The sequence below is a fragment of the Palaemon carinicauda genome, chromosome 2 (genome assembly GCF_036898095.1).
Source record: "Palaemon carinicauda isolate YSFRI2023 chromosome 2, ASM3689809v2, whole genome shotgun sequence".
NCBI lineage: Eukaryota > Metazoa > Arthropoda > Malacostraca > Decapoda > Palaemonidae > Palaemon > Palaemon carinicauda.
Genome location: NC_090726.1, coordinates 30,597,816 through 30,623,643, shown reverse-complemented (window position 1 = coordinate 30,623,643; position 25,828 = coordinate 30,597,816). Strand labels below are relative to the sequence as shown.

Genomic DNA, 25,828 nt, shown 5'->3' with positions numbered 1-25,828 from the left:
AATTTAAGAATCAATTTGCCATCTTGGAGTCTTTAAGAGATGAAGAGCAGACTATTAATGAAGCATCGTGTGATATCAAGAACATATATATATCAGATGATACTAAAGTTTTGGGGCATGCGATTTAAGGAAGTAATGAAACTTACAAGAAAATGGATGACATTTAAACAACTAAAATTAAATGAGAACAAAACTGAATTCATGGTGGTGGGTAAGAGAAACAGCGTGAGAAACTTGGGTGATATTCAAATGAACATAAATAATGACTCGGTGCCGATATCTAGTAAAGTTCGAGATCTAGGTGTATTTCTTGACTGTAACCTGTCTCTAAATGCCCAAATAAATAATTTAATAAAAACTGCTGGTTATCATCTAAGAAATATTGCGTTTATAAAAAAGTATCTGAACGAAAATTCTGTAAAGAAGCTTGTGATAAACTGTGTTATTACCAGGACTGACTACTGCAACTCTATCTATTACAATTTACCAAAAGTGCAACTTAAGAAATTACAAAACGTGATAAACAGAGGAGCAAGACTAATAAAAGGTGTCCCACCTAGAGAAAGGATCACCCCTATACTAATCGATTTACACTGGCTGCCAATTAAAGCGAGAATTGAATTTAAAATATGTACAATAACCCACCAAGTTATCAGAGCCGGTCGTCCAAAATACTTAAGATAATTGCTACGTATTGCGCAGACAACAAATCGTGTCGACACGAGAATAGTTACAGATGGCTTCAAACTGTTGGAACCTAGATATATGTCTACTTAAACTCTAGAGCCTTTAAATAAACGGCCAAGAGACTATATAATAAGCTCCCACGAAACATTCAAATGATTGAAGACATTAAGGCTTTCAAGAGGAAACTGAGGACTTTCTTATTTCATCAGTCGTATAACAGTGACAATTTAACAGTAAATGAACAATACGTGATCTGAAACAATAAATACTCTGAATGAACAAGGTAAAACGACAGCGGAGGACCTGTAGAGAGCAGGGTTCTCCTGCTGTATTGGACCAGAAAAGCAGCCATCAAAGTAAAGTAAATACAAGGAAGAGCATGCTTAGTGTTCTAGTATTGACAGTTAGGACAAAGAAACATAAAGAATGACTGGAGAGAATATTTAGACAGGAAACCAGATGAAGCTGACAAAGCTTTGAATTCAGGGAGTGGCTATGGTGTAAGAATCACTCATAGAATTATTAATGAAATCTCTCCGGGGGCAAAGAAGAAGCATATGCCCATCAAAATGAGAGATGGATCTGTTATAACAACAGAAGACGAAGAAAGGCAACATTAGATGAAACACCTTGGTGAGGTCATGAATAGGACATATGAAGAGAATAATTTGATGGATATACCTGAAGCTAAGGAAGACCTTAATGTGCCCATGAATGAATTGAGTGCGTTTGAAGTTGAAGCTATCATTAAAAAACTCAGGAGATAGAAAGCCCCTGAAATTGATGGAATAGCTGCTGAGATGATATTGGCTGAAAATGAAGCAACACAGAATACTTACAATATTATTTTCTAGAATGTGGCATGAAGAGGCAAAACCTGATGAATGGGAGCTAGGAGTGTTGGTGAAAATGGCAAAACTAGGACACCTGACTGAATGTAATAATTACAGAGGCATCAGTTGTCATGAAAATATATACAGTATACTTATTCTAAAGAGACTAGTGAGAAAGATTGATGAAAAGCTGAGAGACGAACAAGCAGGATTTAGAAAAGGTAGAAGTTCTACTGACAAAATTTTCATCTTAAGACATGTTGTACAACAAAGTGTAGAATATAGAAATCCATTTTTGATGGCATTTGTGGATTATGAAAAAGCCTTTGATAGTGTGCATTGACCAATTTTGGGGAGAGTCCGGCATTATTCATGAGCATAGGAAGGGCAAAGTTAATGTTAGTGGAGTCCTAATCAGATGAATTTCCAGTGAACAGTGGAGTACTCCAAGGGAATGTGTTGTTACTTATGTTGTTAGTCCTCCTCATGGATATTGCAATGCATAGAACAGTTGGGGATGGTGGAGAAGCACTGGACTGTATTGGTAATAGGAAATTAGCTGACGAAGAGTATGTTGATGACGCTGCCTTTATTAGCAGAGCACCACAGGATTTGCAATGCTTTTTTACCCGAATGCATGAAATATCAGAGGAGGTTGGGTTCATGATAAATAGAAGAACGACAGTGATAATCAGAATGGAATATGCATTGGAAGATGAAATATCATTGGAAGGAGAAAGGATTAATGAGGTACAGTACACTGATTTAAATATTTGGGAACTGTGACCTCTAATACATGGTCTTTAGAATTGCAATTCAATGAAAGATTGAAAAAAGCAAATCAGACAATAGCTAGGTGAAGTAAAATTTGGAAATCAAATTGCCTGAAACTACATATAAAATCAGGCTATACATCAGTTTAGTGAGATCGGTGCTACTGTATGGACACGAGTTGTAGTATGACAATGAAATAATATCAAACAGATTTTACAGATTTGAGAACAAAGCCCTCAGAAGAATATTGGGAGTTAAATGGGATGACAGGAGAGATTACCCGAGTGTCATATGTGGACGAGATCATGGTGAGGGGTAGATAGAGATGGTTTGGTCATGCTCTTTGCACTCTCCAAGAGAAATTAATTCACAAAACTTTTAACTGGGCTCCACAAGGCATTAGAAGAGTTGGAAGACCCAGACCTACATGATTGAGGAATATGAAGCGTGAAGTAGATCATGAACGGAGAAGTATTGATTTAAAAGCTCTAGATACAGATGACTGGCGAAATCTAACCAAGGTCATTTGCATCAACAGGCGTAGGAGATGATGATGATGATCAACAAGCATAGATGATGATGATGATGATTTCTTACAAATTCAAAATTCCTCCAAGTTCAAGGTTCAAACTTGAGTAGAGCAAATACATTTACACAAACCACACAACTTTAGATTTTTGTAAAATCAATAAAAATGTGTAAAAATAATAATTTTGACTTTTACCAAACTGTCAACATGATATTTTCGTAATAAAATAAATTTTTGAATATACTTACCCGCTGGTTATATAAAAGAGCTGAAGTCCCCTGACGCCAGGGCAGAAAATTCAAATCTCGCGCTATCGAAGATACGCCAGGTGTACCAACCGCACCCTAGCGGTAGAACAGGTGGAACCACACACCCTCTCCAGTTCTTCCATGCCTCATAGCCATACCATAGGTAGTCTCTAGAGGGGAGGAGGGTGGGTGTTAAATTTATATAACCAGCGGGTAAGTATATTCAAAAATTTATTTTATTATGAAAATATCATTTTTAATTATAAAACTTACCCGCTGGTTATATAAAAGAGCTGATTGACACCCCTTGGTGGCGGGTCAGAGACAGCTACATATAGAAAATTCACTTAAGGGTTACATACAATAAACTTAAGCGGTTCTCACCTGATAAGGAAGCTGACAGCAATGATACTCTGCCTCATTTCGTTCGCTATCCTTAAGAGATCCAGTAATCCACTCGGGCTGAAAATCTCTAGGAGCTGTCAAACGGTACAACCACCTATAACATGACAGAACCTCAACCAATACCCTTGTTCCGGGTGCACTCAAGGAACAAATTGACCACCTAACCAAATCAAAGATTGCGGAAGACTGACGACCAATCTCCACAAACAACCATAACAAACGAGTTCCAAGAGATAGAAAAGGGGTATTAGGAAAAAGGGAACGTAGTGGAAGATCATTCACCTACTATCGCATTTGCCGCTATAAAAGGACCCAACGTAAAAAAGTCCTCATAGCGAGTCTGAACATTTCTCAAATAATGGGATGCAAAAACAGACTTACTTCTCCAAAATGTTGTATCCATCAGACTTTGCAGAGAACGGTTCTGTTTAAAAGCCACTGAAGTCGCTACCGCTCTGACTTCATGTGTCTTGACTTTGAGGAGCCTCTGATCCGACTCATCACACTGAGCATGAGCTTCTCGAATCAACAATCTAACGAAAAAAGACAAGGCATTCTTAGACATGGGCATCGAGGGTTTCTGGACTGCACACCACAGAGCGTCTGAGTTACCTCTCAGATTCTTAGTCCTGTCCACATAAAGCCGTAGCGCTCTAACTGGACAGAGAACCCTTTCCAATTCACCGCCAGCCAAGTCAGAAAGGTTAGAAATCTCAAAGGATTTGGGCCATGGCCGAGAAGGGTTTTCATTCTTGGCCAGAAACCCCAGTTGCAAAGAACAAATGGCTTTCACATTCCGAAAACCAATGTTCCTGCTTAAAGCGTGTACTTCACTAACTCTTTTCGCAGTGGCGAGGGTAACCAGAAAAAGGGTTTTCAAGGTTAAGTCCTTAAATGAAGCCGAGTGTAAAGGCTCAAATCTGTCACTCATGAGAAATTTAAGGACAACATCCAAATTCCAGGCGAGGGGAGCTGTTTGAATCTTCTTGGTCGTATCAAAAGACCTAAGTAAATCTCGTAGATCTTTATTATTAGAAAGGTCTAGGTTCCTGTGTCGAAAAACCGTCGCCAACATACTCCTGTAACCTTTAATAGTAGATGACGAGAAGTTATGCTTAACTTTAAGGTCCAAGAAAAAATCTGCTATTTGGGAAAGCGAGGTACTGGAAGAGGAAATCGCGTTAGTCCTACACCACTCCCTGAAAAACTCCCACTTGGACTGATACACCTTGATGGTTGAAGACCTCCTTGCCCTCGCAATTGCCTTGGCTGCCTTCTTCGAAAATCCTCTAGCTCTAGCGAGTTTTTCGATAGTCTGAAGGCAGTCAGACGTAGAGCTCGGAGGTTTTGATGATTTCGGGCCAAGTGAGGTTGCCTGAGAAGATCGGGTCTCATGGGAAGGCTTCTCGGAAAATCCACCATCCATTCCAGTACCTCTGGAAACCAGCTCCTTGACGGCCAGAACGGAGCTATCAGTGTCATTCTGGTCTCCTCGTGCGAAATGAACTTCTGAATCACTTTGTAAAGGATCTTGAACGGAGGGAAAGCATAAACCTCCATGTGTGACCAGTTCATCAGAAAAGCGTCTATGTGCAAAGCTTCGGGGTCTGGAACCGGAGAGCAGTAACACTCCAGCCGTTTGGTCTTCGCGGTGGCAAAGAGATCCACGAGAGGTCGACCCCATAACCGCCACAGACTCTTGCAGATGTCCGGGTGCAAAATCCATTCTGTGGAGAGAACCTGACCTTTCCTGCTGAGTCTGTCTGCGCTCACATTGTTGACCCCCTGGATGAACCGCGTCAAAAGAATCACCTTCCTTTCCTCCGCCCAGACGAGAAGCAGTCTTGCAATCTTACAGAGGCCAAGAGTGGGTCCCGCCTTGCTTCACAATATAGGCCAGAGCTGTCGTGCTGTCCGCATTGACTTGGACCACTTTGCCCCTGATCTGCTTTTCGAAGCCGATGAGAGCCAGATGAATAGCTAAAAGCTCCTTCTGATTGATGTGGAGAGAGGTTTGCTCCACCGTCCAAGTACCCGAAAGCTCCTGCTTCTCTAGAGTGGCTCCCCACCCCGAATTGGAGGCGTCGGAACACAACACGAGGTCTGGGTTCCTCTGAAGTAAAGACAAGCCTTCTTTCAGTCTGGGCTCGTTGTCCCACCATTGAAGATGAGACTTGATGGAAGCCGAGATGGGAATGCAATCCCTGTCGAGGCTGTCCCCTTTTTTCCAATGGCGGTTGAGATGAAACTGAAGAGGACGCAAGTGCAACCTTCCCAGGGTCACGAACTTCTCTAACGACGAGAGAGTCCCCAGAAGGCTCATCCAATCTCTGACGGAGCAAAGATCTCTCTTCAGGAACGTTTGGACTTTTAGGAGGGCTGCCTGGATTCTCACCGACGACGGAAAAGCCCGAAAACTCCGACTGTGAATCTTCATCCCCAAATAAAGAATCTCCTGGGATGGAATCAGTTGTGATTTTTCCGAGCTCACCAGGAGGCCCAGTTCTCTGGAGAGATCCAAAGTCATCTTGAGGTCCTTCAAACAACAATCGGCTGAGGAGGCTCTTATCAGCCAATCATCCAGATACAGAGAGGCCCTGATTCCCCTCGAATGCAGCATGCTTGCCACGTTCAGCATGATCTTGTTAAACAATAGAGGAGCCGTGCAGAGTCCGAAACAAAGAGCCCTGAACTGGAAGACCTTGTTTCCGTCCATGAACCTCAGATAACGTCTGCAGCTGGGATGAATCGGAAGGTGGAAATAGGCATCCTGAAGATCTAAAGAGACCATCCAATCGTCCTTCCTCACAGCTGCCAGAACTGTTTTCTGAGTCTCCATAGTGAACGTCGAGTTTTGGACGTAACCATTTAGCACACTTATGTCCAGAACCGGTCTCCACCCCCCGGAACTCTTGGGTACTAGAAAAAGGCGGTTGTAAAACCCCGGAGACGTAAGATCCTGCACTTCCTCTATTGCTTGCTTCTCTAATAAAAGAGACGTCTGCAGAAGCATGGCTTACTTCTTGGGACCCTCTCTGTATTTGGGCGAAAGATCCACTGGATCTGTGACTAAAGGAGGATTGGCCAGGAAGGGGATCTTGTAGCCCTCCTTTAACACTTGGACGGACCAGGGGTCCGCTCCATTCCTCTCCCAAGCCTCCCAGAAGTGAGTCAACCTGGCACCCACTGCTGTCTGAAGGAAAGGGCAGTCAGACTTTACCTCGGCCGGACTTGCCCCTCTGCCTCTAGGCTTCCTTCCTTCTGGTTTAAAAGAGCCTCTTCCAGAGGACTTCCCACGAAAGGACTGAGGTCGAAACCCAGAAGAGGATTCCTTAGGTTTACGAGAGGAGAATGACGGAGGCAAAACTTTCCTAGTCGAATGAGTAACCAAGTCATGTGTGGCCTTCTGCGTGAGGGCAGTAGCCACCTCGCCTACCAATTCCTGCGGAAATAAGGTATTAGACAAAGGTGCAAAAAGAAGGCCCGTTTTCTGGTAGGGAGACACTCCTGCAGAGAGAAAAGAGCACATCGTGGCCCTTTTCTTGAGAATTCCAGCTGTAAACAAGGCAGCAAGTTCGTTGGAGCCATCCCTCACACCTTTGTCCAAGCAGGACATCAAATGAACCAAACCACTAGTGTCCGTTTCCGTCATATCAGAGACCCTCTTACTCAAAGCCCCCAGAGCCCAGTCCAAGAAATTAAAAACTTCGAAGGCCCTGAACAGACCTTTAAGCAAATGGTCGAACTCTGGAATGGACCACCAAATCTTCGTTTTCCTTAAGGCAAGACGACGAGAAGCATCTACCAAACTTGAAAAATCCCCTTGGGCAGACGAAGGAAAACTCAAGCCCAACACTTCACCAGTCTCGTACCACACACTAGATTTCAAGATAAGAAACAAGGGAAAATAATCAACGATAGCTTAAACTCAAAAAAGAACGTTGTACATCACCAAACAACTTCCCAAGAGATTAAAACACGAGAGCGAACTTCTATATGTCAGCCAGCTATGGCGGCAGAGAGAAGAACTGGAGATGGTGTGTGGTTCCACCTGTTCTACCGCTAGGGTGCGGTTGGTACACCTGGCGTATCTTCGATAGCGCGAGATTTGAATTTTCTGCCCTGGCGTCAGGGGACTTCAGCTCTTTTATATAACCAGCGGGTAAGTTTTATATTTAAAATTTTGTCTTTATACATTAACATTTACTATATTAAACTTACAATTTTTCTTTGAGATGAAATTATTAAAGCCATACAGACCATGCAATGGAATTTGCATCCCTTTAATGCTGTCATATTAGACTAACCTTTTCTCAGTGCCTTAAGTGTTGTAGGTCTTAACTCGGTCACATGAAGAACAACTCTGTTTGTGGCGACTAAATAAGGCATGAATCCAATCTCCTCTCCAAGATGATTACGTAATTCTAACAGTGACTTGTATAGTTCAACCTGTAATTTCACAACAAAGATACACATTAATTAATGTTTTCTTCAGGTATTAAAATTTGTAAAACAAAGGAAAGACCTTAACGGCAGAGTAAAAAGTCAAAATACAAAATGCAATGTCTCAAATAAAGAAGACTGGGGGGGGGGTGTAAGAAACAGTTACTTAATAGTGTACATCTTTTTATGTTTATAAAACAATGCTATTAGCCTATTAAGGACTGTGTCTCACAAAAATTTTTTACATACAGTACTCTATGAAATATGAGCAATTTAATTTGAGGGCAATTTGGTAAGTTTGGTTAAGCTAATGCCACCTAGTGTCCAATCCCTCCCAAAAATTAAATTTTAATGATAAAATTTTCTATTTCTATACTCACCCGAAGTTGACATTGCTTCTTCTCCATAAAAAATTTCAATAATGAAAATTATTAAAAGAGGCAAATACATACATATATACAGTACAGTGGAACCTCTACACACGAACGTATCTACATCCGAATTTTCCAACATCCGAAGTAAAATTCGAGCAAATTTTTGACTCTACACCCGAATTTTATTTCGACACACGAAGTAGCAATTTTCGTCGTACCGGTTGTACCCGAATTTTTCGACACGCGAAGTACAATTCGAACACGTTCCTACTCTACACCCGAATTTTTTTTTCGACACCCGAAGTAAACAATACTCGTATGCGTAGTCGGTGCTCATAGCGCCTGATGTGTTTTTTATTTCCGCCAATAGAAGGCAGCACTTCAACCTCAGAGGGACCCTCAATTAGCGTGGCTTGGGTCAGTCCTCTGTTCTCGTTGGCTTTATGTGGTTGTGCCCTGTGCGTTCTGCTATTAATTGTGTTTTAATCGTGATTTTTTACATTCATCCTTTTACGGTATTTTACGAAAATCATGGGTCCTAAAAGGCTTAGTTTCGCAAGTGGTAGTGGTAGTGGTGAGAAAAGGAATAAGGGAATGCTTTCTTTAGAAGTAAAGCAAGGAATTATTGAAAAGCATGAGCGTGGCGTCCGTATGAGTGAACTTGCAATAAGTTCCGCGCAAATAAAAGAGGTGTTAGGAAAATATCAAGACGTGGTCGACTTCATCGACAAATACCATCCAAAGAAATTGCAGGTTTGTCGTGTAGCTGCGCAGTTTGATGATGTTTCCCTAACTTATTTTCGAAACATTCTGAAAAGCTGTACCAAGCAACTTTCTATCGATAGCTTCTTTAAAAAAACTACGAAGCGAACTCGTGATGAAGAGGAAGGAAGTGGTTCAAATAAGACAGCAAAGAGTGAAGAGAAAAAAATTCAATCAATTTTAAGTGTAGAGAGTGAAAGTGATTAAAATTAATCATCAAAAAGAAAAAAAGAAAATGTAAAAAAAAATATAAATTATAAAAAAAAAAAAAGCTAAGTTATGTTAAAGTTCACTTAGTGTAAGTTAGAATAAGTTACGGTAGTGTACGTTTATCGTAGTTAACCTCTCTACCTCCTCGCCGCCCGTCCGTCTCCTCTCTGCGTAGCAAGACTAACAACACCTGCGCTGGAGTTTCTAAGGTAAAGTGACGCTAAAAACCCGTTTCTTATTTATAATTTTTTGCTAATTCTTCTTATTTACATGTCTATTCTTCTTATTTACATGTCTATTATCTAATTTAGTGTTCATTATTCTCATGGGAAAATTATGTGTAGTAGTTTATTAAGAAGTTATCATAGGTTTTTGGGCTCAACCACGGATTAATCCTATTTCAATGTATTCTTATGGGAAAATTCGTTTCGACAACCGAACATTTTCTACATCCGAAGTTGGTTCTGGAACGGATTAAATTCGTATGTAGAGGTTCCACTGTATGTTTAAATATTTGATCATATGAAAGGGACGGGACGAGAGGACTCGGAATCCCCTCTCCTGTATTTTTATTTCCTGAGAGATATCAAAGAAGAGTAGGGGGGAAAGTGACTGCTCCCAGCACTCTAGGTTTTGGGTGTCTGAATGTGCGTGGATGTAGTACAATAGAGAGTAAAAGATGTGAGAATGAAAGAATTTTGGAATAGAAGGATGGATGTATTAGCCTTGTGTAAGACAAAGATAAAAGGGAAGGGTAAAGTAATGTTTAGTGAAGTGACTGGTAGTGTCTGGGATTGAAAGGAGAAGAGCAAGAGAAGGTATGGCTTTATTGCTGAGTGAATGGATGACAGGTAAAGGATTGGAAGGAGGTATCGTCTAGATTAATGTGGGTAAGGGTTAAGTTGGGTACGGATTGTTGGACTTTTATTAAGTGTGTATGGGCCAGGTTGCGAGAAAAGTGATGAAGAGCAAATTAATTCTGGAATGAATTAATTAAATGCATAGAAGAACTGGGTAGAAGGAATTATGAAGTTGTGAAGGGTAACTTAAATGCCAGAATGGGTGCCAGAGAGGTAGAAGGTGTCATTGGGAAGTATAGAATACCAGGTGAAAATGAGTGTGGTGAGAGACTGGTAGATATGTGTTTAACAACAGCTGGTGAGCAGGTATAGTTTTTTCAGAAAGAAAGATAATAACAAGTATACAGGGGTAAGAGTGGCAAATGGAAGAGTGGTAGAAAGAGCATTAATGTAATATGAGTTGATAACAACATGGATGTTTGGCAGATTGACAGACATGCACATGTTTAGGGGTATGGCTAACAATACGCCTGATCATTTTTTGGGTGAAGGAAAATTAGTTGTAGTAAAAGAGTGGGGGGGATGTAAAATGGAGGTAGTGAAGGTTGAAGCGTTGAAAAAAACAAGAGGTAATAAGTGAATATCAAGAAAGTTAAGTGGCATATGACAGGGTGAAGGAGAGAGAAACTGGTGATCTAGAGAAGGAATGGAAGTTAGTAAAAGAAAATTGTGTTGGTATTACAAGGAAAGTGTGTGGCAAGAAGATTATTGGAGGCAGAATGAGGAAAGGTAGTGAATGGTGGAATGAAGGAGTGAAGATGAAAGTGGAAGAGAAAAAGAGGGCATTTGAAGAATGGCTGTACAGCAATAGTGTAGAGAAGTATGAAAGATATAGAGAGAAAATGTGGAAGTAAAACATCAGGTAACTGAGGCAAAGAGGACGGCTGACTGGAGGTGGGGTCAGGGTTTGAGTCGTTCGTATGAAGAAAATACAAAGAAGTTTTGGAAAGAAGTGAAAAGAGTAAGAAAGGGTGGCTCAAGAATTGAAGAGATAGTAAAAAATTAAAATTGAAATTTGTTGAAAGGAGAGGAGGCTAGGAAAAGGTGGGCAGAATATTTTGAAAGATTGCTGAAGGTTGAGGATAATAGGGAGGCAGATATAATTGCTGTTGCAGGTGTTGAGGTGCCAGTGATGGGAGACGAGAATGAGAGAGAGATTATAAGAGAAAAAATGAAGAGAGCACTAGATGAAACAAGAGCAGGGAAATCACCCGGTATGGATTGTGTGAGGACTGAGATGTTAAAGGAAGGGAGTGTGACTGTACTTGAATGGTTGGTGAGATTGTTTGATGTTTTATGTTGTCAATGGTACCAGTGGATTAGGTGTGTGTGTGTGTATTGTTCCGGTATACAAAGATAAGAGAGATGTGAATGAGTGATGTAATTCAAGGGGTATTAGTTTGTTGAGTGTTGTTAGGAAACTGTATGGTAGAGAGTTAATTAATAGGATTAAGGATAAAAGAGGATACAATCTCAGAAGCACGGGGTGGTTTTAGATGAGGTAGGGGATGTATGGTTGAGATTTTTACAGTTAGGCAGATATGCAAGAAATATTCAGCAAAAGGCAAGACAGTGTATGTTGCATTGATGGATCTGGAGAAAGCTTATGATAGAGTTGACAGGGAGGCGATGTGGAATTTGATGAGGTTATGTGGAATTGGTAAAAGGTTGTTGCAAGCAGTGAAGAGTTCTACATAGGCAGTAAAGTGTGTGTTAGGATAGGAAATGTAGTAGGTGAGTGGTTTCTAGTGAGAGTAGGGCTGAGACAGGGATGAGTGATGTCACAATGGTTGTTAAATTTGTAGGTTGATAGAGTTGTGAGAGAGGTGAATGCTCGAGTGCTTGGTCAAGGATTGAAACTGATAGATGAGAGTGATCATGAGTGGGAGGTGAATCAGTTGTTGTTTGAGGATGATACAATATTGATTGCAGACTTGGAGGAGAAGCTGGTTAGATTAGTGACACAGTGTGGAAGGGTGTGTGAGAGAAGGAAGGCGAGAGTTAATTGGGTAAGAGTAAGGTTATGAGATGCACAAGAAGGGAGGGTGGTGCTAGGTTGAATGTCATGTTGAATGGAGAGTTACTTGAGGAAGTAGATCAGTTTAAGTACTTGGGGTCAGTTGTTGCTGCAAATGGTGTAGAAGCGGATGTACATCAGGGAGTGAATGAATAATGTAAAGTGTTAGGACAGTGAAGGGAGTTGAAAAGAATAGAGGGTTAGGAATGAATGTAGAGAGTTCCGTATGAAAAAGTGATTGTACCAACTGTGATATATGGATCGGAGTTGTTGGAAATGAAAGTGACAGAGAAACAGAAATTGAGATGAAGTGTCTGAGTATCTAGAGTACATAGGCTTATGAACGAAGTAGTGAGGGGGGAAAAAGGGTGTAAGATATGATTTATGAGCTAGAGTGGATAAGAATGTGTTGAGGTGGTTTGGTCATGGAAAGAGAATGGAAAATGGCTGTCAGTTGAAGAAGGTGATAAATGCAATAGTTGATGGGAGAAGTACAAGAGGAAGGCCAAGGTTTGGGTAGTGTATGGAGTGAAGAAAGCTCTAATTGATAGGAGAATACATGTGAGAGCGGCAAAAGAGCGTGATAGATATAGGAATGAATGGCGAGTAATTTTGATGCATTCCCGGTAGGCCCTGCTGCTTCTTTCAGTCCCTTTGGTGACCACTGAGGTAGCAGAGGTAGGGGATTCAGTATAAAATTTCACTTGTGGTGGATAAGGGAGGAGGGTGGGCTGGGGCACCCTAGCAGTACCAACCAAACTTGGCGGCGGAATCCCTCATCAGGGTGGGAGGAGCAAAGAGAAGGAATGTCACCTTTTGGTTTTTTTTAATGTCAGCTACCCACCAAAAATAGGGAAGTTCCTTGGTAGATAGATAAAATGCATCATGAAAAATATAAATTTGCATTTCTCTCTCTCTCTCTCTCTCTCTCTCTCTCTCTCTCTCTCTCTCTCTCTCTCTCTCTCTCTCTCTCTCTCTCTCTCTATGTATGTGGAAAGGTAAGAATTTTGAAATATTATTGTTGTTACTTAATCATCATGTGCTTGAATAATTTTCTTTCAAAAGAATTATGTCATTTTGAGCAAAAAAAATAATGAAATTAGAATTTATATAGAAATCATGGTAATTGGTATATTACAATGTGCATTTTTTAAAAAGAAAGCTCTTTAGAATTACCATCACACGATGATATGATATTTATTCAATTATACTTGACTTGAATTCTGAATTTTAGCATCAAGCACCAGTCAAGCAGGAAATGAAATTTCTTTTTACAGCCATCATCAAAGACTCAATATCAACATCAGCATTTTTTCTGTGACATCTGGCTCCGATAAATGTTTGTTCTACACACTGTAAAGGAATGAAAAGTAGAACAAAACATATTTCATGTTCTTCGCTGAATCCCGTACCAGGCAATAAAGAACTAAAAGAAAAAATGTTTCTTTTGGATGTCAGCTATCTCCCAAAATTGGGGGAAATGCAATGGTAGGTAGGTAAATAGATAGATAGACAGATAGATAAATGTTGACATTTAAACAGCTTCAGGAGACAAGCAATTTTAACATTAGGTGAGCATAGAAATAAAAAATTGATGCCGACACTTATAATGAAAATGATAACACAAATATTTAAGACTTAAAACTCAAAAATCTTTCTAATTTTTACAATTATGAATCATATCATTACTTCACATTCATTATACTTAATTCATGTCTTTATTTGTACTCACATAAAAAAGACAAATTTAATAACATGGACGCAAACTACCTCTCAACTTCGAGGTGGTTAATCAACTTTCTCTAATGTATATAAATACAGTACTAGACTTTAGGTACCATACCTTTAATTTTTCTTCCCTTGGGTCTGTAGACTCCTTAACTTTCTCCCTTGGTTGATGATTAGACATACTTCTTTCCTGTGACCCAACAGCAGCAGGTAATTTTGTAGGCATACCAGCAACAGCCTTCTTATCTGGCTTCAGGTAGTCACTAAAAGTTACAAAATATCATAATACAACACTGAAGCTCTGTCTGTTAGAAGTCTTTCCTATTTTACATCCTTTATAAATTAAAAAAATGACTCATCTATAATTCATTAATTAAAAATAGGCTTGGAATAAAAAGAAACATACACATTGAAGACAGAATCATTATTTTGGTAAAAATGATATTTTAATTATAAAATAAATTTTTTAATATACTTACCCGGTGAATATATAATAGCCGACGTCTCCGGCGGCTCGACAGAAAAACACAAAAACTCGCGAGCGATCGCTATGAAGGTTGCGGGTGTGCCCACCAGCGCCAACTATCGGCCAGATACCGCATATACATGTAAACAGCTCCAATTCTTCTCATCCCGCTGGGTCTCTATCGGGGAGGAAGGGGGGGGCCTTTAATTTATATATTCACCGGGTAAGTATATTCAAAAATTTATTTTATAATTAAAATATCATTTTTAAATATTTAACTTAGCCGGTGAATATATAATAGCTGATTCACACCCATGGTGGTGGGTAGAGACCAGAATTAATTAAGTTTACAGCGTATATGCTTAGAGTTTTTGACAGTTATATCATAACAAAACCCAAATATATATAGGTACCTGGTAAGGAAGTTGACTTAGACGATTACTCTGCCTTGTTAGTCTGTCTTCCTCACAAAGCCCAGCGATCCTCTTAGGATGCCGAAAGACTCCCAGGAGCTGAAGTATCAAGGGCTGCAACCCATACAACAGGACCTCATCAAACCCCTAATCTGGGCGCTCTCAAGAAATGACATTTGACCACCCGCCAAATCAACCAGGATGCGAAAGGCTTCTTAGCCTTCCGTACAACCCAAAAACAAGATTAAAAACATTTCAAGAGACAGATTAAAAGGATATTGGAATTAAGGTAATGTAGTGGTAGAACCCTCACCCACTACTGCACTCGCTGCAACGAATGGACCCAGTGTGTAGCAGTCCTCGTAAAGAGTCTGGACATCTTTTAAGTAAAATGACGCGAATACCGACTTGCTTCTCCAAAAGGTCGCGTCCATAATACTTTGCAGAGATCTATTTTGCTTAAAGGCCACGGAAGTTGCTATAGCTCTTACTTCGTGCGTCTTAACCTTAAGCAAGCATCGGTCTTTTTCATTCAAGTGAGAATGAGCCTCTCGTATTAAAAATCTGATAAAATCTGACAAAGCATTCTTTGACATAGGCAATGATGGTTTCTTAACTGAGCACCATAATGCCTCAGATCCACCTCGTAAGGACTTAGTACGAGCTAAGTAGAACTTAAGAGCTCTAACTGGACACAGCACTCTTTCAAGTTCGTTGCCTACGATCTCTGACAGGCAAGGTATATCAAAGGACTTAGGCCAAGGACGAGAAGGCAGTTCATTTTTGGCCAGGAAACCAAGTTGAAGTGAACATGTGGCTTTTTCTGTAGAAAAGCCGATGTTCTTACTGAAGGCATGAATTTCACTGACCCTTTTAGCCGAAGCCAAGCACACTAGGAAAAGCGTCTTGAGGGTGAGATCCTTCAGGGAGGCTGAATGTAATGGCTCAAACCTGTCTGACATGAGGAACCTTAGGACCACGTCTAAGTTCCATCCAGGAGTTGCCAAACGACGTTCCTTAGAGGTCTCGAAAGACTTATGGAGATCTTTATTGTTGGAAAGATCTAAGCCTCTATGACGAAAGACCGAAGCCAACATGCTCCTGTAGCCCTTAATCGTGGGAGCTGAGAGGGAGCGAACATTTCTCAGATGTAAAAGAAAATCTGCGATTTGGGCTACAGAGGTACTGGAAGAGGACACAGATGCTGACTTGCACCAGTCTCGAAAGACTTCCCACTTCGACTGGTATACTCTGATGGTAGAAGCTCTCCTAGCTCTCGCAATCGCACTGGTTGCCTCCTTCGAAAAGCCTCGAGCTCTTGAGAGTCTCTCGATAGTCTGAAGGCAGTCAGACGAAGAGCGGGGAGGCTTTGATGAACATTCTTTACGTGGGGCTGACGTAAGAGATCTACTCTTAGAGGAAGACTTCTTGGAATGTCTACCAGCCATTGAAGTACCTCGGTGAACCACTCTCTCGCGGGCCAGAGGGGAGCAACCAACGTCAACCTTGTCCCTTCGTGAGAGGCGAACTTCTGCAGTACCTTGTTGACTATCTTGAATGGTGGGAATGCATATAAGTCCAGATGAGACCAATCCAGTAGAAACGCGTCTATGTGGATCGCCTCTGGATCTGGGACTGGTGAGCAATAGATTGGTAACCTTTTGGTCAACGAGGTGGCAAAGAGGTCTATGGTGGGTTGACCCCAAGTCGCCCAAAGACTCTTGCACACGTCCTTGTGGAGGGTCCATTCCGTGGGTATCACCTGACCCCTCCGACTGAGGCAGTCTGCCAAGACGTTCAAGTCCCCCTGGATGAATCTCGTCAACAGGGAGATGCCTCGATTTCTTGACCATATGAGAAGGTCCCTTGCGATCTCGTACAGCGTGAGGGAGTGTGTGCCTCCTTGCTTGGAGATGTACGCCAAAGCTGTGGTGTTGTCTGAGTTGACCTCTACCACTTTGTTTCGAAGAAAGCTTTCGAATTTCATCAAGGCCAAGTGGACTGCTAATAGCTCCTTGCCGTTGATGTGCATGCTCTTCTGACTTGAGGTCCACAGACCCGAGCATTCCCGACTGTCCAGGGTCGCACCCCAACCCAAATCCAACGCGTCTGAGAACAACACGTGGTTTGGGTTCTTGACTGCTAGGGATAGTCCCTCTCTCAGACTGATATTGCTGTCCCACCATTTCAGGCATGCCTTTACTGGTTCGGAGACTGGGATTGATACCGTCTCTAACGTCTTGTCCTTGTTCCAGTGAGAGGCTAGATGGAACTGGAGAGGCCGAAGGTGTAGTCTCCCTAGCGAGACAAACTGCTCCAGGGATGAGAGAGTCCCTACGAGACTCATCCAACTCCTGACTGAACAACGTTCTCTTTTCAGCATTAGTTGGACTTTGAGCAGGGCTTGTTCTATTCGGGTGGCAGACGGAAAAGCCCGAAAAACTGGACTGCGAATCTCCATCCCCAAATATAGAATAGTCTGGGATGGGATCAGTTGGGACTTTTCTAGGTTGACCAAAAGTCCCAACTCCTTGGCCAGACCCAACGTCCAATGTAGATCCTGCAGACAGCGATGACTGGACGATGCTCTGAGAAGCCAGTCGTCCAAGTACAGGGAGGCTCGGATTCCCGATAGATGGAGGAATTTTGCCACATTCCTCATGAGCCTCGTAAACACGAGAGGAGCAGGACTGAGGCCAAAGCACAGGGCTCGAAACTGGTACACCACATTCCTGTAAACAAACCTCAGAAACGGTTGGGAATCCGGGTGTATAGGAATGTGGAAGTACGCATCTCGTAGGTCGAGAGAGACCATCCAGTCTCCCTTTCTGACCGCTGCTAAGACGGACTTCGTGGTCTCCATCGTGAATTTTGTTTTTGTAACAAAAACGTTGAGCGCACTGACGTCTAGCACCGGTCTCCAACCTCCTGTATGCTTTGGGACTAGGAAGAGACGGTTGTAAAACCCCGGTGATTGAAGGTCCGAGACTTTCACCACCGCTCCCTTCTCTAGCAACAGAGACACTTCTTGATTTAGGGCTTGTCTCTTTGACTCCTCTCGGTACCTGGGAGAGAGGTCTATGGGAGTTGTCACTAGAGGAGGTTTGCGTACAAACGGTATTTTGTACCCCTCTCTGAGCAACAGAACAGACTCTTGGTCTGCACCCCTCTTCTCCCAGGCCTGCCAGAAGCTCTTCAATCTGGCACCTACCGCTGTCTGAGGCTGTGGGCAGTCAGACTCTGCCACGGGAGGACTTGGCTCCTCTCTTCTTACCTCTCTTTCCCTCGGCACGAGAGCTTCCCCTGCTGGGAGCTCTGCCACGAAAGGGCGGGATAAATCTAGATGCAGGAGTCTCGATCCTGGGTCTCACAGCAAAGGATGCAGAAGGAGCCCCTTTGCGAGCAGAGGACGCCATCAGGTCATGGGTGTCCTTCTGCACAAGCGAAGCAGCTATATCCTTAACCAGCTGTTGCAGAAACAAGGAAGCTGATAAGGGAGCAAAGAGCAGTTCCGATCTCTGACAGGGAGTAACTCCTGCCGAAAGGAAAGAGCAAAGGGTTTCTCGCTTCTTTAAGACTCCCGACGTAAAGGTGGAGGCGAGCTCATTGAAGCCATCGCGGATGGCTTTATCCATACAGGACATGATAAGTAAGGAAACATCTTGGTCGGCAGACGAGATCTTCCTACTTAAAGCTCCTAATGACCAGTCAAGAAAGTTAAACACTTCAAAGGCCCTGTATACGCCTTTAAGCAGATGGTCAAGGTCCGAGGAGGACCAACAAATCTTCGAGCGTCTCATGGCCAGGCGACGGGGAGAGTCTATGAGGCTTGAGAAGTCACCCTGGGCAGAGGCAGGGACTCCCAAGCCGAGAACTTCTCCCGTGTCATACCAGACGCTCGATCTAGAAGCAAGCTTAGAAGGAGGGAAGGCAAAGGCCGTCTTCCCCAAACTCCTCCTGGTATCCAACCAGTCGCCTAGAAGACGTAAAGCCCTCTTGGAAGAGCGAGAAAGCACTAGCTTAGTAAAGGCTGGCTTGGTAGCAGGTAAGCCTAGAGCAAACTCAGACGGAGGCGAACGAGGAGCAACAGCAACAAAGTGATCTGGAAAAAGATCCTTGAAAATCAATATGATCTTCTTAAAGTCCATCGAAGGAGGAACCGCCTTAGGTTCATCTACATCTGAAGGATTATCATCAGGATGAGGATCAGCAACGTCCTCATCTGAAGGAGCTTCGTCCGATAACTGCTGAGTTACAAGCAAGGGAGAGACCTGCCTTGGTGGCAATGCTTGACAAGCAGAGTCCACACGCACCGGAGCATCAGTAGCAGTCCAGGACGCTACGTCATGTAACTGCTTAACAGCCTGACTGTCAACAACAACAGGAGCGGGAGGACGCGTGACGTCAACTCGAGACTGCCTTGACTGCCTAGACTGAGCAGTCAAAACAACTCTTGACTGCGGTGCTTGACGCTCAGCGTCAAAACAAGTCAACTTCGCTGGTTGGCGAACGTCCTCAACGTCAACAAGAGCATTCGGCAGCGGCTGAACGTCCACATGCGGCTGAAAGTCAACACGGGACTGCATCGAGTGAGGCTCTACAAAACGTGACTGACGTGACTTTGTAACGCCAACGTCAACAGGACGAGCAAAGGCTCGTTTGGGCGGCTGACGGCCAGGATCTCGATCAGCTAAGCGGCGAGTATCATCGTGAACCTTTTCAGCAGAATAGTCCTCCATAAGAGAGGCAAGCTTATTCTGCATGTCTTGCAGTACAACCCATTTAGGATCAACGGGAATGGGTGCGGTAAGAGACGAGGGTAACGTCTGTGACTGCAAAACATTGCCTACACTAAGACTCTCGGAGCCTGTGTTACGCTTCTGTTTATGCGGCGAGCAGTCTTCCGATGACTGCACAGGGTCAGAGCTGTCCCAATGGCTACAACCAGGACGCTGGACCTGTCCTGAAGGGACTGACTTTCGCTTTAAGGGTCTCGAAACCTTGCTCCACGGTTTCTTACGCGAAAAGCCTTCGGATGACGAGGAGAAAACCGTCTCGCTCGTCTTATGGTAGGGGCGGTCTTGACGAGACACGCCTGAAACCATAGAGGGAACGTCTGTTTGCTGATTAAAGCCTCTCGAACCCATAAGTCCTACGACATTACTTCTCCCTGGGGCTTGGGAGCTTGCAAGAGGTCTCGGACTAGGCGAACGACAGGCACGAACAGACGAACCCTCGGTCGCAACACTGATAACACTTTGCGCACTAATCACTTTCCCACGATTTTCTAATGTGGCACTCTGACACTTCAACTCTTTTACGTCCGCCATGAGTTGATTACGGTCTGTAGCTAACGACTCAACTCTCTCGCCCAAAGCATGAATGGCACGTAACATATCCCGCATTGATGGTTCCTGAGTGCTAGTAGAGGGTTCAGGCACAACTACTACAGGGGAAGGATTAGGTTCAGGGGCATGGGAGGAGGAAAATTCTAACAATCTAGAGGAACTTCTCCTCACCCTATCTCTCTCTAGCTTACGAGAATACTTGTCAAACTCAAGCCAATCGAATTCCGAAAGGCCCACGCACTCCTCACACCGATCTCCTAATTGACAGGTTTTACCCCGACAATTAGAACACACAGTATGTGGGTCGAGAGAGGCCTTTGGAAGACGCTTATTGCAATCCCTAGCATTACATTTACGAAATCTAGGAATTGGAGAAGGGTCAGCCATTTTGAAAAAGTCAAAGAAAGTCCAAAAAACAATCCAGTCATCAACAATTAAATCTATCCAAAAAAGAGTTCAAGAGTTTAAGTTGAAGATAAAACACCTGCACTGCGAAAGCTCAAACCAAAAGGAAGTACTTCACCAAGACTGTTGAAAAACTCCAGGTTAACAGCGAGTAATGGTACGTCTTGTCGATCAGACCGACAGAGAAGAATTGGAGCTGTTTACATGTATATGCGGTATCTGGCCGATAGTTGGCGCTGGTGGGCACACCCGCAACCTTCATAGCGATCGCTCGCGAGTTTTTGTGTTTTTCTGTCGAGCCGCCGGAGACGTCAGCTATTATATATTCACCGGCTAAGTTAAATATTTAAAATTTTTTATTTCTATACTCATCTGATGTTCATGTCAACTATTAGTCGTTAAACTAAAAAAAAAATCTTGTTTTCTTTCCTACCAATAGACTTAGGCCTCGAGTACAGTAATGAGACACTAGCAATTAATGCCAATAAACAAACATCTTGGGCAAGACATACTGCCACTGTTTTCAGTCTCAAGTAAAAACTATTCTCTGTCCTCTTCACATCACAAGTCAGAGGCTTGGTATAGAAATAAAAAAAAAAAATTATCATTAAAATTATGTTTATTTCTATGAACCTCCCTTTATGTTCATATTGCTGATTCCCACACTCTGATGGGGGTGGGTTACAAGTGAAGGAAAGACATAATTTACAGTATTTACATAATAATATTAATCAACATTGTAAACTGACCTGTATTCTAGTTTTTTTTGGTAACAAACCAACCCAAAGTAAACTTTACAACACGACACTCCAGGCTGTTTCCCTAAATATTTCCTTATCTCAACACCGAGTAACTAAATCTAGAATTCTTAAAACAAAAAGATTAAAAATTCCTTAGTACCAAAAATTTTATTAAATTACACCACAGCCAGCCATTGTCGGCCCTGAAGCCCAGCAATCTTGATAAGCATACCAAGATTCTTCAAGATGATGTTTAGCGAATAATGACCTGGCACGTTACTGAGCTGCCATTAAAATTAAAAAAAAAAAAAACTACAAAACTTAAAGGATGTAGCTGCGTGTTTAATATCATGAACTCTAACCTTCAAATCTTTCATCAGACTTGGATCCTACTCTTTGTGGACCCTCTGGCTAAACTCTTGACAAAAATCCGTCCTTTGGGTAGAGGACGATTTGTAACTCTAATCCCACAGAACAAATTTGGAGCACTGCCTCTGATACTCGTCGTCTCTGTTTGAATAATAATGAATAGCTATAACTGGGCAAAAAAATCTACTTTCTGATGTAATGCTCACCTCTTTTTCCAAAGAGGACATTTGAAAGAATTGTGGCAAACCTTAGTCTCTAAATCATTTTCAGATCTGAAAATAAGCAAGAGATAAAATCTTATTTTCCTCAAAGCCTATTTTAAAAGATATTATTTGTACCTGTAGTCAACTTATGCATTCAGCTTATGTTAACTGCAACAGGAAAAGAATTAGCTGTGAGATCATTGATCAAAAGGCTTTCCAGACGTTCAAAACTTGAACCCATTAAATACTGTTGAACAACATCTAATTTTCAAAAAGACCTAGCTACTGGAAGTCTTTCAATATCAAAAACACTAAAAATACCTTCAACCTTGAAAGGTGGTTGAGGGTTATGATGAAAGGATTTGCTGGCGAGGACAGGAGCAATGGTTCCTTTCTGGGATGCTGCGCATGGGGTCACTAATAGCAGACAACTTTCAGCTACCGAGGTGCTGTAACAAGTTCAAATGAGGCTGAACTTGCGAAGTCTCCCCTATACACGCCGAGTATGTGCCTTGCACGTTGATACACTGGCCCTAGAGTAGGAGGCTCAGACAATATTTCTTTGGTATTTATGTCATATTGGATTCCCTGTCGAAGCCTTCAATGTTAATGTCCTAGGAAACCATGCAGAACCTCCACAAAAATAAATTTTTCCCTTGTCAAAACAACTTTATTTATATATTTTCAAATGTTAAAATTACATGAACATACAATAAGAACCTTCTTCTTCATTTTCTATTTGTTTAATTTTTTTATCATTTTATAATTTTGTCATTCTTTTATATATATACATATATTTTTAAGCAAAATTGCACCACACAACACACGCTATTTATCCATCGGTATCTGATGAATAGAAGGGAAGAGGACTTCCCACAACAGCTGATGCAATACCAGATGTTGGATGATAAGCTATTGTTTTGCATGTCATCTCAAAAACGTAGTTGTAGATAAGTTTGTTTGAAGGAGCTTGGTTTCTTCGAAAGACAAATATACTCCATATGAATTGACATCATTTCGGATATGTTTTATCCACTATTTTAAACCAGGTACAACTCAATAACAAAATGTAAACAATAATGGTGTGCACGCCCACAAATTTTAAACTGGAAATTGCAGACAAATTCTTAATAATGTTCAATTAATTAATAAAGTTCAGCCAATGGATATTGGTTAATTGGGCTTTCCAATGCATTACTTGCCAGTTAAAAGGACTTTTACTGTAGTATTGTATGCCTCTGAATTGCCAAAAATATGGCTCCTATGATTTGTTTTCTTTCAAAATCTCTACATATATAATTTTCTAAATATGAAAGAGAGTTCAAGGTGGATTGTTCTGTTTGTGAGCCAATTTGCAAAGCTGATAAAATGTTACTATTGTATAAACACCAATTCAGTCTACAATTTACCTTTTTTTCCAGTAATTTGCAAACACAAATGATCAGCAAATTTGGTCTGTACGTGTTTGGATTTATGAAATTTTTTCTGGCTTAGCTATTGATATTACTATTATATGTTACAAGGCCACTGGAAATAGATGTTTGATCAAAAGATGATTACAAAACTCTAATTGATAAATATTAGCTAAAGGAGCTATATATCTTTTAAATTTAATAATGTAAATTCCAGCTTCTCTTCAGTAAAGCTTTTATTGTAGCAGATACCTTCCACAGCATCAAAATTCAATAAAAAAAAATTGTCTTTATTTTTAGATGAAGAAAGCTCTGGGTGATAGGGTGATAGGAGGATAGAGGTGAGAGAGGCAAGAGAGCGTGCTATAAATAGGAATGAATGGCGAGCGATTGTGACGCAGTTCCGGTAGGCCCTGCTGCTTCCTCCGGTGCCTTAGATGACCGCGGAGGTAGCAGCAGTAGGGGATTCAGCATTATGAAGCTTTATCTGTGGTGGATAACGGGGGAGGGTGGGCTGTGGCACCCTAGCAGTACCAGCTGAACTCAGTTGAATTCCTTGTCAGGCTGGGAGGAACGTAGAGAGTAGAGGTCCCCTTTTTGTTTTGTTTCATTTGTTGATGTCGGCTACCCCCCAAAATTGGGGGAAGTGCCTTGGTGTATGTATGCATGTATTTTTAGATGAATTGAAAGTAGACATCTAAAGTATTAATACTGTTTACTGCACCAAATAATATTTGAGATTGTCTCTTTATTGTGACAAGCGAACCATTATGCATTAACGCATGTCTGCTATAGGAACCATTAATTTTTCTAAATTTCTGCTACATCTGCATTGAAATATTTTCTGATATGCTAGACCCTTACATTTGCCATGAAAATAGCTTGCCTTATTGATTCTTTTCAAAATTTAGCCGAAATCTTATTGAAATATGATTTCAATACTGTACAATTATTTCTAAGGTTTTTTATGAGTACTGTACTGTAAGGTACCTTCATGCAAGAATACTGTATTGCTATTAGCCATATAATCAAGAAAAGCTTGCTTAGACTTCTTCCTGCTGTACTCTAACCACTGCGAAGGCAGTCACTCCCCCTACTCATTACAAGGGGATAACTGCACACAGTCATGTCGCCTGTAACAAGGGCATGACAAATATGAAGCCACATCAGTACTGTTCATGAAACAGCTGCACTTATGGCCACGTATAACTAAGCAAACCCACATGCATGGATTCTCCATAATCATTTAAACCCCAATAACTCTATAAAGAAAAAAAGAAAAGTATTAGAAATGCAGCTCAGCTTTGTTAGTACCAAGAAGAGGTCCGTACTGCTCTGCAGCTAAAGTCAAAGTGGTTTCTCAGCCAATGAGTATGGGGCAGAGCTTCCCTACCGCCCGCCAGTAACTCTGGGTTCCAAATTCACTGAAATCACACACTTATTAAAGAATGACCGTTTGTATTTGTGTTAAAACAAAAATATAATGATCTTTAACTTTATGCATGCTTTAATGTCATTTCTGCTAGTGAATATGAAAATCAAAATGAACAACCCTGAAATGCAAATACCCAGGAAATTAAAAAAACACTAATAAAACAATACCTTGGATTGAATGTTCTGCGAACAGTAGTAGTAGTAGTAGTACGAGACTCAACTTTAGCAGTAGGCCGAACCAACTTCACTATGTAACGCAACTCTTCCATCATTGTTGCTGATGGTCTTAAACGCACCTTACAGCTGAGAAAAATATGAAAAATGTTATTTTTATTAGTAAAATAAATTTTTGAATATACTTACCCGATAATCATGTAGCTGTCAACTCCGTTGCCCGACAGAATTCTATGGAGGGATACGCCAGCTATCACAATACTAGAAGGGGGTGTACTTACCAGCGCCACCTGTGGCCAGGTACTATAGTACTTCTTGTTGACACCTCCTCAATTTTTCCTCGGTCCACTGGTTCTCTATGGGGAAGAAGGGAGGGTCAATTAAATCATGATTATCGGGTAAGTATATTCAAAAATTTATTTTACTAATAAAAATAACATTTTTCAATATTAAACTTACCCGATAATCATGTAGCTGATTCACACCCAGGGGGGTGGGTGAAAACCAGTGTACAAGATTAAAGGATAGCTAAGTATCCCATATTTCATATAACAGTTATCTCAAATAACAATGAAATAATAAGTACCTGGTAAGGAAGTCGAATTGAACCGTTACTCTGCCTCTTTTTTAAGTTCGTCTTCCTTACTGAGCGCAGCGTTCCTCTTGGAGGCTGAATCAACCCAAAGGTGCTAAAGTATATAGGGCTGCAACCCCTACTAAAGGACCTCTACAAAACCTCTAACCCAGGCGCTTCTCAAGAATGAATTGACCACCCGCCAAATCAAAAGGATGCGGAAGGCTTCTTAGCCTACCGTAACAACCATAAAAAACAACAATACAAGCATTCAAGAGAAAGGTTAAAAAAGGTTATGGGATTAAGGGAATGTAGTGGCTGAGCCCTCACCTACTACTGCACTCGCTGCTACGAATGGTCCCAGGGTGTAGCAGTTCTCGTAAAGAGACTGGACATCTTTAAGATAAAATGATGCAAACA

General features: G+C 41.6%; 1 protein-coding gene across 1 annotated transcript in view; it reads right to left on the bottom strand.

Annotated features, from left to right (window-relative positions):
• The window catches only part of LOC137623447 (ATP-dependent DNA helicase RecQ-like), a 128,783-nt gene that overhangs the window by 6,019 nt on the left and 96,936 nt on the right, over positions 1 to 25,828 (bottom strand). Inside the window, exons 15-17 of the mRNA XM_068354285.1 lie at positions 24,829 to 24,963; positions 13,986 to 14,133; positions 7,784 to 7,925 (exon numbers count right to left, since the gene is read on the bottom strand). Of these exons, the coding sequence (XP_068210386.1) occupies positions 7,784 to 7,925; positions 13,986 to 14,133; positions 24,829 to 24,963 (425 nt within the window). The remainder of the gene's footprint in view (positions 1 to 7,783; positions 7,926 to 13,985; positions 14,134 to 24,828; positions 24,964 to 25,828) is intronic.